Genomic DNA, 16,089 nt, shown 5'->3' on the forward strand with positions numbered 1-16,089 from the left:
ACCGTGAGGGTTTTTCTGCTTCAGTAGCCGTGAAATCCGCATCTGGGGCTGGGCTGGGCTGCCCCTCGGAGCTTGCCCACCCCCCCCGCCGAGCTCCCCACCGCCTCCGAGCTGCAGCCGCAGCCCTGGGTCCCTTGTGCGGCTGCGGGGAGCGGGCGGGGAGGGGCTGCGCAGCCCCGCAGCCTGCGCGGGAAGCCTGTCAGCGCCGGGTCAAGCGCGGAGGCTTCCCTTTGGCTCTCTGCACCGTCTGCAGGAAGGCGCAGCGGGGTGGGGACGAGAGGAAGGAGCGGAGCCTCCCCCGGGGTGGGCAGTGCAGCTCCGCCGCCGGCCCATGCCTCGGCGTGTGCAGTGAGCGCGGCGCGGCGGGCAGAGAGCCGCGGGCGGCCGGGCCATGTCGGAGACGGAGAGCGGTGCTGCAGGTAAGGGGGAGCGGCGGTGCTCCGCGGCCGAGCGCGGCCCCACTCCCGCCGGGCCCCCGCCGCAATGCAGGAGCGCGGCCGGCGGCGGGCGCGGCACAGCCCGGGCGCTTGTCCGGCCCGGCCCGGCGGAGCGGCTCCGGCTTATCGGAGGAAATGATCGGGAGCCGGAGCCCCGTCCGGAGGAGGGGAAGGCGGGGAGGCGGCAGACAATGTCCCGGCGGCTCTACCGGCCCCGCCGCCCCGGCCGTGTCCGCGCAGGCAGGGCGGCCGCGGCGCGGCGTGGCGTGGGGCAGGGCCTCCAGCCCCCTCGCTTCCCCGGCGGGGTGCGGGGCGGCTCGGGGAGGGGGGGTGTCCCCGCGGGCAGGGACCGCTGCGGGGGGTGGGGGGTGTCCCCGTGGGCAGGGACGGCTGCGGCAGCGGTGGGGCTGCTCGCTGCGGAGCTCAGCCGCGCGGAGCCCCCCGCCCGCTGCGGAGCTGCCGGGGCTCATCACGTGCCGTCCCCGGGGGGAGCCGATGCAGCAGAGCGGGAGGGGATCCAGGTGAAAAAACAATGCGGCGGCATCGCTGGGCCGGGGCGGGGGCCCTGCCCGGGCGCCGGTGCTCTGCGGCGGGCGCGGCCCGGCGGGGCGGCGCAGCAGCCCTCCCGGTGTGTGGGGGGGGCGTTTGTGGCTCCGTCCTCCCCGCGGGTCGGGGTCTCCCTTTCTCAGCAGCGGCCCGGGAGAGAAGGGGGAGGGCTTGGACTGGAAATCAGGGGCTGCTGCCGAAATAAAGGCAGGCACCCTTTTTGGCAAGAAGCCTGATGCACCGAAAAAGAAAGACCTGGCAGCTCGGTGGGAGAGACAGCGGTGTCTGGGATGAGAGCCTTAGCATCCTGGCGCAGCCTCGGGCACCAGAGAGCTCCCAGTGACGTGCAGGGACGGGATAAAACGCGAGTGGTTCCGTTTTACCACGTTAACGGGTCCGCGGGTCTCTGACTTTGCAAACTTGACATACGAGCTGAGACGATCTGAATCTTGTTTCGCCTGAAACAAGTATTCTGTGGTTTTGGTCCGTTTGTGGTTACACTGTGCCTGGTAAAAATAACACTGCCCTTGCAGGACAGGGGTGGTCTCTCCTTGTGTGGGAAGGGAACTGGGGGGAGGGAAGAGGGTTCCTAGGATACAAATGATATGGGTGAATAACCCTAAGGGAAATGCAGGCTCAGCCTGATTTCATTCGATCTCTCCATCCCTTCTTCCTCACTGTATGCTGCAAAGATTTCAGGAAACTGTAATGTTGAGCCTAAGGTGCTGGCAGTAATGTATGGGGAAACTTAAAAGGCTGAGTTTGTACAGATCATAATGGGATTTGGGGAGTATTTTGAATAAAGTAGCTTAATTGCAGTGCAAGTGGAATAAGAGAGTCATGAAGTATCCATTTTAAAAAACCCAGAAAACAATACTTAGAAACTAGTTGAATCTTCAAGACGACCTGCTCTACTGGATTGCCCCCCACACCCCCCATCTAAATGTTCTCTCAGTGCTTCCTAAATAAAGTCTCTAATGTCTGTTTGGTTTGAAGTAACCTGTAACAATTTTCTAGCATACAGCTGACAAAGGGAAGAACAGGCTGACAGATTCACTTGTCTTTCAGATGACAGGGTATCGTGTGTTTTGTTTTCTGCAAAGTTGCAAGGTTAGTGCGATGCAATGCTGAAATTAAGTAACGTGACATAGGGAGAATCTATGCAGGAGGGATTTTGTTAGAAGATAGAAGACCGTGTAGTAAAGCAATGATTTGTTATGCCAGAAATCTTTATGTTCTTTCCACGCACTGGAATGCTGAAGCTGCCAGAGAAAAAAAGGCTTCGGGGATAAAATGTGATTTAGTGAGTGTTGTTGTATTGACAGTATTGAAGCTGCAGTCACTTACTGCAGCATAGTACAATGCGTAAAAGAAATGTCTATATGTAAAATAGCCAAGTGTTGTATGCAGTGCCTGCCAATCATTTTTATAGCTTCAGTTAGCACAGCATTGCGGTATCTGCAGCTTGGTTAGTACGAGCCTGGATGAAATTGTTCATACCCAGGAGCTGTTGCATGTAAAACTTCTGATTATACTGACTTTTGGCATTTTTAAAGCCATTGGCTCATACTTGGGTGATGCTGATTCAGCCAACAAGTTTTCCTTTATGGTACTGTCACCCTATAAGCTTTCAGTCTGAATATTTAGTTCATTCCCACTGTTGGTGGAGCAGTTGGTGTTCAACAGAGCTGCCCTGCTCTGTACCTGCAAAGTTTCCCCAAAGCTGCAGTCGGCTGTAGTGAGGCCCCAAGAGGTCTGTTCTGTCCAGAGGCTGATTTAGCTGAGGCATGTATGGTGTAAGGGGGCTTTATCCTAGTCTAGAGGGAGTGACGGGGATGTCTCTCAAATACAACTGTCACCAGGAGCTGGAAGAGGCTGCTGCGGCCTCGGATGTCGGCTCAAGTTAGAGCAGCCTTCGGGAGGCCGGTTCTGTGCAGGAAGACCAGACTGCTGCCTCAGCTACAAAAGACCTGATCCCTGCATGTAAATGTCAAGGTTTAGGATACGTTTCGCTTTCTGACTGTGTCGCTGGTGGTTGGGGTTATATGTGAGTTGACTAGTGTCTCATCTTGTGCTCTTTTCTGCCAAATCCTTTTTTTTTCATTGAGTTGATGTGACCTACCATGGCCAACTTCTCCGACTTCCATGGGAATGCTGTTGAAATTTTTGAGGCCCCTTCTGGACATCATATCTGCTGTTGCAATTAAGTCTGGAATTTTTTTCTTTTTTCTTTTAAAGCTACAGGTCTGGTCAAATATTGAAAAATTTCCAGTTCTGTGTTCTTCTAAGCTGTTCTGGGTGATTAGTTCCCTTTTTGCTGTCCTCTACTATGATTTTGCATATTCTATCTATAATTGCACCAAAACCCCATCCCTTTCTTAAAAAAAAAAATCTTAAAAATATACTTTTTATTTTAAAACAATAACATCCAAAGGATCCCATCACCTCCATTTTCTGTACCTGAATTGGATCTACTTTTTGATGATGTGTCGGATAGGATTTCACAAGTGTTTGACTTCAAAGAGCACACCATTTATGGTTTTAGAAACTTCTCTCTGTAGCTGTTTTAGTCTATGGGTATTGTGAAGGAGCAAATTGGCTTTCTTGGGTATTTAAAAAAGCTGCGCTGGCTCTCAGTAAACAATAAGGGAAAATGTGAAAGGAATGAAAAACAATGCACTCAAACGATGCTACTTCCGAGTAGGAGAACAAGAATGATCATGACCTTAATCAGATATGAAGCAACATGACGTTTTTGGGGTGTTTGGATCTATTCCTTTTTTATTTTTTTAAGTAGATGTCGACATTTTCCATATGCAGCTTAGTGAAATCTTTAGAGTATTTTGTCTGTCCATAAATGACTTCAGTTGCTTACTTATTCGGCTTCTGTACGGCACTTGTCACTTTTCTATTAAACAGCCTTGCTAGTTGAAAACAGAAATGGGTGAAACTTCAGGTTGTGTCACTATCGCGCAGACTTGTTCAGCTGTATTTCTCCAATGGTGAAAGAGAGAGGTACCAGGAGGACTTGGAATCTGTTTCAGGAATGAGCTCTGAAGTCCATCAGTCGTGACTGTAAATGGTACGCTTGTTTCGCAGATGTTTTACTGAAGATCGTGCAGCTGTTTGGTGATGTAAGGTCACAGATGTTGGTGTTGCGCTGAGGGAATGCTGCTGCCAAGTATGAACTTCAGTGATCTGAAATGCCTGTGACATACGTGCAGACTTCATCATCTTCACTGTGACAAGTGTCCTGGCTCCTGGGTTGTTAAATTGAAACCGCCTCTTCTCAGTGACCAGGCACATTTTTGATCTTAAAAAGAACATTCCATAGCTCTCATTACTCAAAATATGTCAACTATGGCCTATGTGCTCTGCTGTTAAGAAATATAGTGATACACATTTAAAATAAACAAATACAAGTTTTAAATTTTGCCATAACTGCTATTAAAGCAGTGACTTTGCAGTGGTTTAAAATTAGGATGGCAGTGGTGAACTGTGTAAGTAATCAGTATTAAAACAGGAAATTCCTTCAAAGTCTGTCTCAGAGGGATTTGAGAAAGGTTTTCATGTAAATGAAAAGGAAAATGTGGTCAGTTCTAATAAAGTAAGCAAATAAATAAACTAAAATACCCAGAGTATGGAGGCCAGCATTCAGGCTAGAAAGCCTTTGTTCTTTCCTAAGGACTTGACTAAACGTCCTTACTCAGGACTGCATCGGGGTGTGTCAAGGACATCAGAGAGTGGCTTTATGAACTGCATTGGTGTGCCCTGTCATCGGCACACTGCTGTGATCTGGTCAAGCGCGAGAGTCATTTGGTGCTCGCTGGCCCAGATCAGTAGCTCTATCGTGATTGATTTGCAGGGCTCTGGGCACACGCATCAGTTCTAAAGGTGTCTTAATTTACAAGAACAGCAGACCTGGAGAGGGTTTTTCTTATAGCTGTTTCTTCCGTCAGTAGTTCCTCCGTGCCTGAGTCAACGCTCTCAGACTGTGCTCTGCAGATGCAGTTTCTGAGGAATACTGAGAGAGATTTCTAGTAATTGTTATCAGTTGGAGTTCAAAAGAAGTGTGTATGTGAATGGAGTTTCGTAATAGCAATTTCATGTCATCTGAGGGAGTTTATTCATTCTCTCTGAAGAAAAACTGTCTCTATTGCAGGAGCCTACCCAACCTGCACTAGTTTCCTTGGGGAAGGAGGCAGAGATAATTTATTCTCCTTATGCTACTTCCTTCTCCCATAGGGAATAATCTGGGAACGCTGCTTCGATTTGTCCATTTCTGGATACATCTTATGTTCTTAGTGCTATTCAGGACCACGTTCTAGGGTTGAAGCAGTTTCTCTCGAAGGGTTTTACAGTCCCGAGCACTCCACGTCCACCAGTCCCACACAGCCTTTCCTCGCGAGGCTCTGTGCGTGTGTATTCACACTTTCTTTTTTCCTGTTCCCTGTGAGCTCTGAGGAGTGAGATTTGGGTGTCTCTCTCCTTGTTACAGCGATTGAGCTATTTTTCTCTGTTAAGAGATAACAACAACATTAAAATCATAGTTTCTTTAGTACGTCCTTGCCACCTCCTTGTCATTGTTTGGGAAATGCATTCCTGTGACAATTTCATCTTGGAGATTTCATCGTTTGAGGACTCGTGATGCTTTCTCCACACTTAAAGATCAAAATACCTGTGGTTATACTAGGCTAACTGGCAACTAGGCCCATTCCCTGGTGCCAAACAGATCCAACAAATTTAACATCTCTTTCTCAAGTTTCCATGGATACCTGAGTAGAGCACATGCTGTAATCAGAACGGCAGGGCATGCCGTTTACAAAAGCTTTCAGTATTGTCATTATGGAACTGCTGCATTCAAAAATCAACCTTTTGTAGTAGCTCTCTTGCTTACTCAGCTATGCTCCTGTAATGATTTTAGCCATAGAAACTCCTTTGCAGGCTGTACCATCGGCTTGTCACTGTGACAGTGTAACTTTCCAGTTGGTTATCATCTGGCTGGTCAGTGTTGGTCTCTGTGTGATGTGTATGCACAGTCATGGCACTTGAATATAAGCCTGATGGGTGCTAGTACAAAAACCTCTGGAAATGGATTTTGGTCGGTGATTGCATGATTTTGCGATTTGCTCTAGAAATCCTAAACATGTACTTTCTTCTGTCCGTGGCTTCTTTCCTCATAAGGTATTTTCCTTTAAGCCTGATATGCGATCTGTTTTAAAGATCGTAAAATCAAAAGAAAAAAGAAATACAAACTTACTTTTGACTTAGCTATAAAGTGTCACTCAGAAGCTAAATCAATAGCCATAGACTATGGATTCGCAGATGACTTTGCTAATGAATTGTCAAATGTGATACCAATTTTTGCAGTTTAGCAACAACTAATACTCTCTTATTTTCCCATCTTTGAACAAAATCGGGTTTAATAGCCTTGAAGTATGTCAAGGAATTTATATATAGCATCACTCATGCTGACTACTATGAGAAGTAATGGTTATTCTAGTTTGGCTATTCTTTTTACCCTGTATCCCTCTTTCTTTGTTTTTTTTGGGGGGGGAGGGAGGGAGAGAGGTTTGTTTTCTCTTGTCAAGACTCTACAAATGTGTGAATCATGTTTGGCATTCCTGAAGATTGTCAAAATGAAGATGACAAACATTTTCAAGTATTTTTTCAATTCATGCTTTAAGAAAAAGGAGACACTGCGTTCATCTAGCTTGATGCATTGCAAGATACTTCACGAATCTAGGAATGCTTGATAACTAAGTAACTTTTTTGCCTTCTAAGTAAACAAATACCCCCAAAAGTGTTCTTATTCCTGTGTGCTGGACACCTGGTGTGGAAAAGCTGAACAGTAATTCTTGTTCAGTCTATGAATGATGTTCCTTTGAATATCTTGATCTAGAAATGTAAATCTAGGATTGCGCTGTTTTCAGGATACAATTGCATCTTGAGATGGTTCTTAAATAGGAACTTGCAGTAAAACAGGAATTTTATAACTCTGTAATATTTTGATCTTGCTTTCTAAAAAAAAAAAAAACCAACCACCCTCAGCTGGTAGATGGTGTTTTTCCCAAATAAAGTGATTTGCATCACAAACGTTCTGTTTCATGAGTGTGGTCCTGGGAATTAGAGCATGATCTTATTAGTGCCATTCCTGACAACCTTGCAGTGAACCGAAAAGATGAGGTAGATGATGACAGACATGACGATGAAGGAGAAGCAGCAGGAAACCTTTTCTAGGAAGGTGTCTTTTCACAGAACCTGGGTTCTGCACATCTGTGTTTTGTTTTCTGTTCCTTATGTCTTTCTGTTTGGAAGCAAGGAGGGAGGAGATGATTCATATAGGAAAACAGTGTTTGCACAGGGGCAAATAGTGCAAGGAAGCCTGAAGGAAGCAAGTTCATAGAAGAGCTTGTTGAAGGAAGAGAAGGTTAGTTAGTGTTGTATTAAAGGTGTCTATTATAGAACTATAGAACTACGTGGAATATTTAGAAAGATCCTGGAGAGTTGTCCTCTACCACTTTGAGCTGTGAAATCTATTGTTAACCCACCTTTATCACAACATGCAGCCTGCCCTCTCTGACATATAAACCAGGATCAGTTTTGTCTCTCCTGGCAGTAGTATGTGGGTGTGGAAGAGCTGGAATCTAGGAAGAGAGCGATCACTGCAAGGTACCACTGGTGAGTTCCCCAAACCCCAGGCTCTGGGGTGTGAGCAGGTTCTGAGCAAGTTGGAACTGCATCAGGAGTGGGAGGGAAGGGGGAGCTGACTGATCGCAAAAGCTGGAAGGCTCTCTGGTCATTCAAGGTGGAGCTGGATTTAAGACCTTACAGTGTAGATGGTGAATGGGTTTGAGTTTAAGGCAGCTTTAAGGGCAGACTTAGCTATTGGTAAGGATCTGGCTGAGGCTTTACAGACCCAGTTGTGAAGTGTGCGTGGGAATGTGGTAGCTCTGTTTTAGTCCAGCTTACCAAGCATTAGCGAGGTCAGATCAAATCTAGGTAAAATAGTTTAGCCTACGTCCTGTCAGAAGGAGGAGAAGTGAATGTAACCCATGTGGCATTTTCAGAAGGTTATTGCAAGTTCTTGTGTGTTTCTTTCATCTTAAATTGAGTTCACAGAAAATAGGTACTGTCTTTTGCTTTCCCTTTGCTGGTAAGGTGCAGGAAAATGAATATTATCCATGAAGTGAGTGATGGGATGAACCTGGGGCTGTTTTTTGATACTCTTAACAATAATGTTAAAAGCTTAAATTATCTTAGAAAGCTTGATAGCATAGTGGAAATGCTATTCCTCCAGTCAAACTATAATCATGATGGGAGACAATGTAAAAGCATAAATGAAAAAGGTCAAAGTTGTAATGAGGAACATGTCTTATTTTTAGAATTTTATCCAAAGAATTGGGAGATTTTTTACTTAGGAAATGACTGTGCTCTAATTGGTATCAATGCAATGAATGCCAGCTCTTTGGGTGACCAATTATTATGAAAGGGTATCAGGAAACTTGGATTTGTATCAGAGATTAGTTATGGCCGTATTCATGGAAGGGAAGTCTATTGCAGTCTTCAACAAACCAGCTGGATGCCTACTGGCATTTTAAAACAAAGAACTCTGATTCCGTTGATGGTAATAGCAGTGGTGTCATTGGTTTCAGTAGAAACAGAAGGTTCTTACTTCTGATACGAAATATGGGATCTTTTTATTACGCATAAGAATATTTTAAGTGTTTTTTGTATTTGCTTCTCTCCGTCTCTTTTTTTGTTGTTCTATAATTATTTTCAAAGACCATCTTTGTATTTACAGTAAAATGCTCTAGGTTGTCATGTTACATTTGGATGCTGTGACATTTTCTGCTTAATGCAAAGCAAAATGTCAGCAATAGGAAAAGCTGAATAAGGTGTTCTTCATCAGTGCAGCAGTTGCCAGCTAGTACCAGTATGGTAAACCCTTCTTTTCCTGTTGTGCAAACATCATTAGGAAGCTTTGCTTGTGGCAAAATTATTTTTGATGCTCAAAATGATATACAATGTTTTGAATGAAAAACGATGTTTTTAATTCTGTTCTTTTATTGCCTGATGGCTGCCCCATACCCATGTTTGACTCGGTACATTTTTTTTTTTTTTTTTTTTTTTTTTTTTTTAAATTTTGAATCCAGAGATATTGCCTGAATGGAAAATGAAGAATTTGGCTAAGATTTTGGTATGACCAGCAACCTGACTGAGATCATAGCTACATATAGCAGTCACTCTCACCAGCTGCTGGATGGCTGCAAATTCCAGAAAAATGGCCATCAGAGATGTGCAAGTGTTTGGTCTGTGAAAATGATCAACGTGTACACAGTAAATTCAGCTAACTTGGATTTATTGGAGCCATAAAGATCGGCTGCAATAGTGCCATTTTTAGTAGGTATAATGCATCCTGACTTACTGTGTGCATCTGATTCATCAGCCTACAAATAACTGAGAGGCTGAACAGATTTGGCATATGGAACAGTGGATATGCATTATACAAATCAAAAAGAGTTACTGCAGCTTTCCTTTTGAGGCAAGGTGCTGTACTGCAGGCATTCTCAGTTGGGAGCTTGGGAGAGCCTGGAAAAGGGTGTGGTATCAAGGTCTTCCCACTGGCTCCCCAGGCTCAGCCAGAGGTTCAGATCGGCACAATGAATGGAATTCATTGAATTGTATATTATGGATTGAAAAAAATGACTTATTATTGTGAAAGCACTTCTTAAAATGCTAGAAGTATGATCTGAAATAGGGAATAGTGTTGATCCTATTGTTGATTCAGAAAATCATGAGAAGAGTTTAATTAGCCAGTGTTGGGTTTGTGGCCACTCTGGCAGGATAGAAATAGAAATGAACTTAAGATACGTTGATTGGGATATAACGTACACACTAGTGTTCAGGCATGTTCCTGCAGAGAGGTGATTTCTTAGTGATGCTGTCTATTTTCTGGTTTGCAAAACAGCTGTAGGAGATCCAGACCATGATGAGTCCCTTTCACCATCACTTGGAAGTGAGGTCTGTGAAAGTTCTGAAAGTACACTTCTTTCCTGGCCAAGCCTTCTTTTTTGTAGGCATGACTCTAAAGTACTGCAGAATGTGTCTGTAAAGGTCCACGTTGGGGTTTCTGATGGCAGACTTGGGGCTTGATACCTTATTACTTTTTTGTTTGGTTTTTTTTGTTGGTTTTTTTTTAAATTCTTTTCCATATGATAAACTGATGACATGAGACATAGTCAGAAATTTCCCCCCTTCCCTGACCTGACTGCATTTCTGTGCTTTATGCTGTTGAGCAGCACATCCTGCTTCCTGAATTCCTGCTTTTACTTGTCTTGTTAAATTCTTACTTGGAGACAACGCACGCTTGCAAAAACTTTAGCTTATCTGTTGTCTGTGGTACTTGGGTTGCAGGGAACCTTCTCTTAGCAGAGAATCCACTGCTATGACATGCTGCTTCGCTGTTGAAATGAGCAATTTCCCTAGTATGTGAAGAAGAAAATTTTGCTGATGCCTGGTGTAGCTGAATTATATAAAGTTAAATATTTAATAAAAGCTGAATTTAATAGAAAAGAGAAGATTTCTGTGTAGCTGCTGAAAAAAACTTTTGTTTTAGTACCACCTCAGTGACTTGTGACTGTGAGGTTTAGCTAGTCATCTTTCCTAAAGCAAGTGTAAGTAAGTCTACTGTCTTAAAACCGATTATCTGGGACTGTAGTGGTCCATGTCTGATACTTTCAGTGGTTCACTGAAACTCATTTATCCAGTCCTGAATAAGAATGCGTGGTAGGGGCTCCCAAATATTCAGAACAGACTGATAGTCTTCCAGAGGATATCAGCTGCCATTAACTGATCTTTCTAATTAAATAACGAGCTTGGTCCTGCTCTCTAGATCTATTAGAAAATCAGTGAAAGGTTCACACTGCATCAGCTAAGTTTTTATAAATGCTCTGGACTTTGCTTTTACTCCATATACTGTGACTTAAAGATTAATCCTTTGTTGCATTTTGTCATCAGCTTCGTTGCGTTTTGTTGAAATCTAGAATGTGGCTGATCATTTACTGAAAAACAGAAAAAGCTAAACTGATTAGCTATTGCAGGAAACCACAGAAAATAAACTCTTGCATGTGTTTAGATGAAAAGAAGGAATAATTTAAATTAAATCTGCTAAACCAGCAATTTCAGCTAATATGATAATTGACATGATTCATTATTAATACACTATCTGCTGATCTCATAATTTCACCAATTCTGTAATTGTTTGGGCATTTGCAACTCGGGTAGGACCCTTTGAATGTTTAAAAAAAAATGCTGAAAATGGGAGTTGTCTTTATTTTCCCTTCCTCTTCTGGTCATCTTGAAAATGCACAAGTTGTTGTTTGGCGATTGCTTAGGTTAGGACTGAAGTCAGAAATTGTAATGATGTGGTCAAATTCATTCTATACACATTTAGGTAAATTATCCAAACCCCTGATATAGACAGTCATGTTACAGGTTAATGTTCATATTATTGTTTCATAAGTAAATTAAAGAATTTCTATTGAAGAAGTCTGCATCATATTTAGAAAAAAGATTATTTTAAATATTGGTGTGTTTGAAGACTTACTTTAATTTGGATTCTAAATCAGATTCCTCCACTTATTTTGGTGTGCAAATTGTCAAGAATTAATTGTTTATTTAACACATGCTGTTTAGCTATATGTTTTTTTTCATAGTGTGTAGTTTGACACAGAGGGAGACCCTTAGTAAACATGGGAGATAAAGCTGGAACTTGAGCTACGTGAGGGACTACTTGATTGTATTTTTTGTTACAGAAGCCTTAATAAGTCATCCTGCTTTTAAGAACTGTTCCAAATACCATGATACCATCCAGGACATCTTTTTAAATTGTTAAGAAGAGGAATTTACTCGTAAAGGCTAGGCATCCTTTTTTTGTTGAATGATTGCAAATCAGGTTCCTTGCAACTCTTTTCCCATTCTCTGGCTTGGAACAGATTTTCCCCCCCCCCCCCCCCCCCCCCCCCCCCCCCCCCCGATCTTATTTTAGTAATAAAAGATTTTAAATATCCTGGATATCCATGCATTTACCGCTCTTCAAACACAGTTGTAAAATTTGTGGCACATGCACGTTTTTCCCCAAGCAAACACTAACTCAACAAAAATATTAAAGCTCCCACATGGACCAAGTACATTTTAACATCTTTCAGTTTAGATAGGTTAGATAGTATAATGTTACAAATCTCCTAATTTCATTTGCTTTTAACAACTGTTTCACTGCTTGTTAGAAGAACTCTTGGCATTAAATCCAGGGCGATTGGCTTGCAAGCCATTTTCTGTAAATGCCAACTGCTCTCATAAATGACTTTTTAACTTCCCAGTATTCTGGACTGCACTTACTCATTTATTAGCTCTGCAAACTCTCCGGTAGTGTCAGGGCCTCTTTTAACAGCTGAGTTACAGTATAACAATTATGGCTGCCCCAGTTATTGCACACAAGTAGTTAGTAGTCTCATGAAATGAATTGCAATGTAATGCAACTGCTGCTTGTGCCAGCATGATAGCAACTCTACAGAATCACTGTAACAGTACATTTTGGTTAAAATTTTAGTTTGCTACTTTAGAGGTTGTAGCATTGCCTTCCATGATTTTCCTCTCTTGACCCAACAAAACTCTAGGCTGGTGGCATGTAGGACTCATTGTAGAATTATTTTGGTTAGCTGGGTATTTGCAGGACCAGCAGTGAATACAGTGCAGAATGGTCATGGGTTTGGAAGGATTTTTTTCCTCTGGTCAAAAAATAATGATAAATCACCAAGAGCTTAACCTTCCAGCAGAATGGAGCAGTTGATGAGAATTAGAAAAAGTTAGCCCTTCCACAAATCCAGCCTTTATGCTTAAATTTTCAAGAGCATTCTGAAACTGAAATGAACAATTGATTTTAAAGATTTTTCGATGAAAATATCTAAGTCCATTTTCTGTTTTAAGTAGTATTTTCTACGGGTAGCTAAGACAGACCTCTGATCTCTGCTTAAGATTTTTTATTTGTTAGTACATATTTTTATACTTGTGGATACAATGAGTGTCCTTGTATACTTTTTACACCTCTGGATTATCACAAGTTAATTGGGTTGAATAAATTCTTGATAGAACACCACCCAAGTTAGCAAAGTTGCATTGGATGAATATGAATATTTCACTGGTTATTTAATCACTGCTCTCTGAGAGACAAAAAAATGTGTATACTGTCACACAGGATTTTCTGAGTTGCATATAGAGCTATAAATAACTTCTCAAGGTACACCCAGGCTCATAACTGAAGACAGGCTGGAAAATAGCTTGCTGAAACATGAGTGCTGAAACACGTAATGAAAAGAATTAGTAACAGAGAAACACTGAAAACACGTAGATAGTGATTTCATGTCTACATTTTTGTGCTTTAAAGCCAGCATCCAAAGTGGGGGAAATGTACCAGTTTCCAAAGATGTTGAGTCAGTATTGCGATGTCCTGGTCTGCTCAGCAAGTATTGGTTCAGGTCCAATCAGGAATGACAGCAGGATGCGAGGAACATGTTTTGTTACTAATTCTTTTTTTTTCCCTGTGCTGAAATGTTGTTCTTCAATTCTACAAAAAATGCCATGTTGATGGCACAAAAATGAATCTGTTTTGAAAAGAGGAAGAAACTGCACAAAGGAGGCTGATAACAGCATCTGAGGCTGATAACAGCATCTGATCCAAATATATCTTAACAAACTGAGCAGATTCTGTGCTTATCACGTTTGGCCTGTGGCTTTTTGTACTTTACCACAAGAGGAGTAACATAATTCTTGAAGAACTTGTATAGGAAATGTGAATATTTTGCTGCGGCAAATGCTTCTGAAGATCAGGCTGAACATGCATATTATAACTTGAACGCAAATAACTGTTGTTACAAGAGCAATATTAAGATTTGGAGGAAGATTTTTTCCTGTGGGCAGATTATGCCATAGTTGCCTACTGCAGAGTTTTTGCATCTTCCCTGGGAAACAACACATACTTGATTACCAGGAACAACAGGAGTCTTCATTAAGTAGTTCTAAGGTCTTTTCTTGGAGAACAGCTCCTGTGTCATCTTAGAACAATGCTCTGACTTGTCAGTCATGTCTAGGAATTACATGCTATGCATAAATATGCATTTTATTGTGTGATACATCCAAGTAGGTGGTAAAAATATGTTGGAATGTATTATTTAATATTTATTACGGTTATTAATCTTTAGAGACTTATTAAATAATTGTGCTTTACATCTAATTAGCTTGTATTCTACAGAAGAGAATTCAGTAAACTCAAGGCTTAAATCTGGGGGCAAAGGGATATGAGCATGGACAGAGTGTGTGGTACCTTTTCTACATTCCATTTTGATAAACTATTGCAGACTTCATAAGAGAACATATTATATATAAATCCATCTGAGTCATCAGTGCTTAATTATTTTAATAAGCCATTTCCTTTCTATCATCAACGGGGTAAATACAAGAAGGAAAAATACAAATAGTGCATTACAGTATTTGTCACTCATTTGGTATGTTCCTTTAAATGAAATTTCAGTATTGTATGCAGGGTAGAAATATTTCTTTGATGATTTGTTAATAATACTTTCCTTTTTCCCAGCTGGATTCTGTCCTGCAGTAATATTAACAGCTGCAAGATGTTTCAGTGCAGAGTGTATTGAAGAATAAAAACAGAGACAGTATTGGGAAAGTTTCAGAATAAAGGTTCATGATGGAATAATTGCAACTTATTCTTACTGCATTGTCAAATTGATATCAACTCCTCTTTTTCTCTTAAAATGAGTCTGTCTTTTTTGATCTCACAACTTGTGTTTAGTTTCTGCATTCATACATTTAAATCTTAGGCCATTAACGTGAGTGTGTAGCGTTCAAGCTGCTTGTATCAACTATGACTTCTGAATATATTTAGGAAGACTTTTAAAATTATACATGGTAATGTAATAGGCAAAAGAATGGAAGTTAGTCATGAAGGTCAGACAAACATTTTAAAGCCAAAAGTGCTGTTGTTGTGTCATAGCATGTTGTAAAAGCAAAAAAATATATTTTACGTGGCGGCTGTTGAATTTGCTTTCTTTTTTAGCAGATTTGTTACAACAGGAAACTAGTGTAGCAGTATGCAAAGTAACTGTCCTATCCTACTCATTCTGCTTACTGACACTGAAGAATTTTTGTTTCTTTTCAGATGCAGTTTCCACATCTGCTTACTCATCACCAGCCAAAAGTTTGGGAGACCCTGGAATAACTCCACTGTCTCCATCACATATTGTGGTAAGAAATGTACTCTGAACATATGCTGTATGTTGACATTACTTTCTCCTGCCTGTTTAGTGGGACGTAATTTCTTTAGAAAGTTGTCATTTCTTCACATAGTGATCCCTTTTATTCTGTCCATAGTCTTAAGTGAAATTTTGGTCACACTGGAGTTGATGACAGAGCTCTCATTCATTTCATTGGGGTCTTGGTTTTCCTTTTTTTTGTCTACTTGCTGAGCTGATAGATTTGCTCCTGCATATTTTTATATCAAATGCAGGGGCTTCTTGACCCTCAGGGTTCCCAAGTTCTGTCCCTGTCTTTATCACCGATTTATTTAGGCAGCCCCTGAAAAGTCTCATTCTGTTCAGAATAAAAGAAGGATATATATGGTACTCAACAGTAAAATCTGAATTCCCAGAGAAAAGAATCTTCTCCAACATAGAGAAAGAGAGAAGCTCAAAATAGAACTGTTTTAGGTTCTTGAGGAAAATAGCCACTTCTGTAAGCTTTTAGATGCAAGCAAATGTCCCATAAAGGTAGTGTGTTTTAATCTCTTGTACATCATGCTCGTTTTGTTGATAAACTCCCATTAAAACTAAGTCCCATCTGTTTTTAAGATCATCTGCATCATCTGTAACACAGTATATGCATAGTGTATTTCTTGATATTGCAAGGGATCATGTTCAGAACACATTGCTACCTTTGTCAGATTTCTTCCTTAGCTTTCTGAATCAAGTCCAGAGTTGTGCAACATCCCTCTTCAGGATTTCCAGAGCACGCTCTCATAAATTTTTGCTTTTAT

General features: G+C 41.8%; 1 protein-coding gene across 1 annotated transcript in view; it reads left to right on the forward strand.

Annotated features, from left to right (window-relative positions):
* The first annotated feature begins 391 nt into the window (after positions 1-391).
* The window catches only part of HSPA12A (heat shock protein family A (Hsp70) member 12A), a 58,048-nt gene continuing 42,350 nt past the window's right edge, over positions 392-16,089 (forward strand). Inside the window, exons 1-2 of the mRNA XM_050899095.1 lie at positions 392-419; positions 15,217-15,302. Of these exons, the coding sequence (XP_050755052.1) occupies positions 392-419; positions 15,217-15,302 (114 nt within the window). The remainder of the gene's footprint in view (positions 420-15,216; positions 15,303-16,089) is intronic.

The sequence above is a fragment of the Gymnogyps californianus genome, chromosome 6, assembly GCF_018139145.2.
Source record: "Gymnogyps californianus isolate 813 chromosome 6, ASM1813914v2, whole genome shotgun sequence".
Lineage (NCBI taxonomy): Eukaryota > Metazoa > Chordata > Aves > Accipitriformes > Cathartidae > Gymnogyps > Gymnogyps californianus.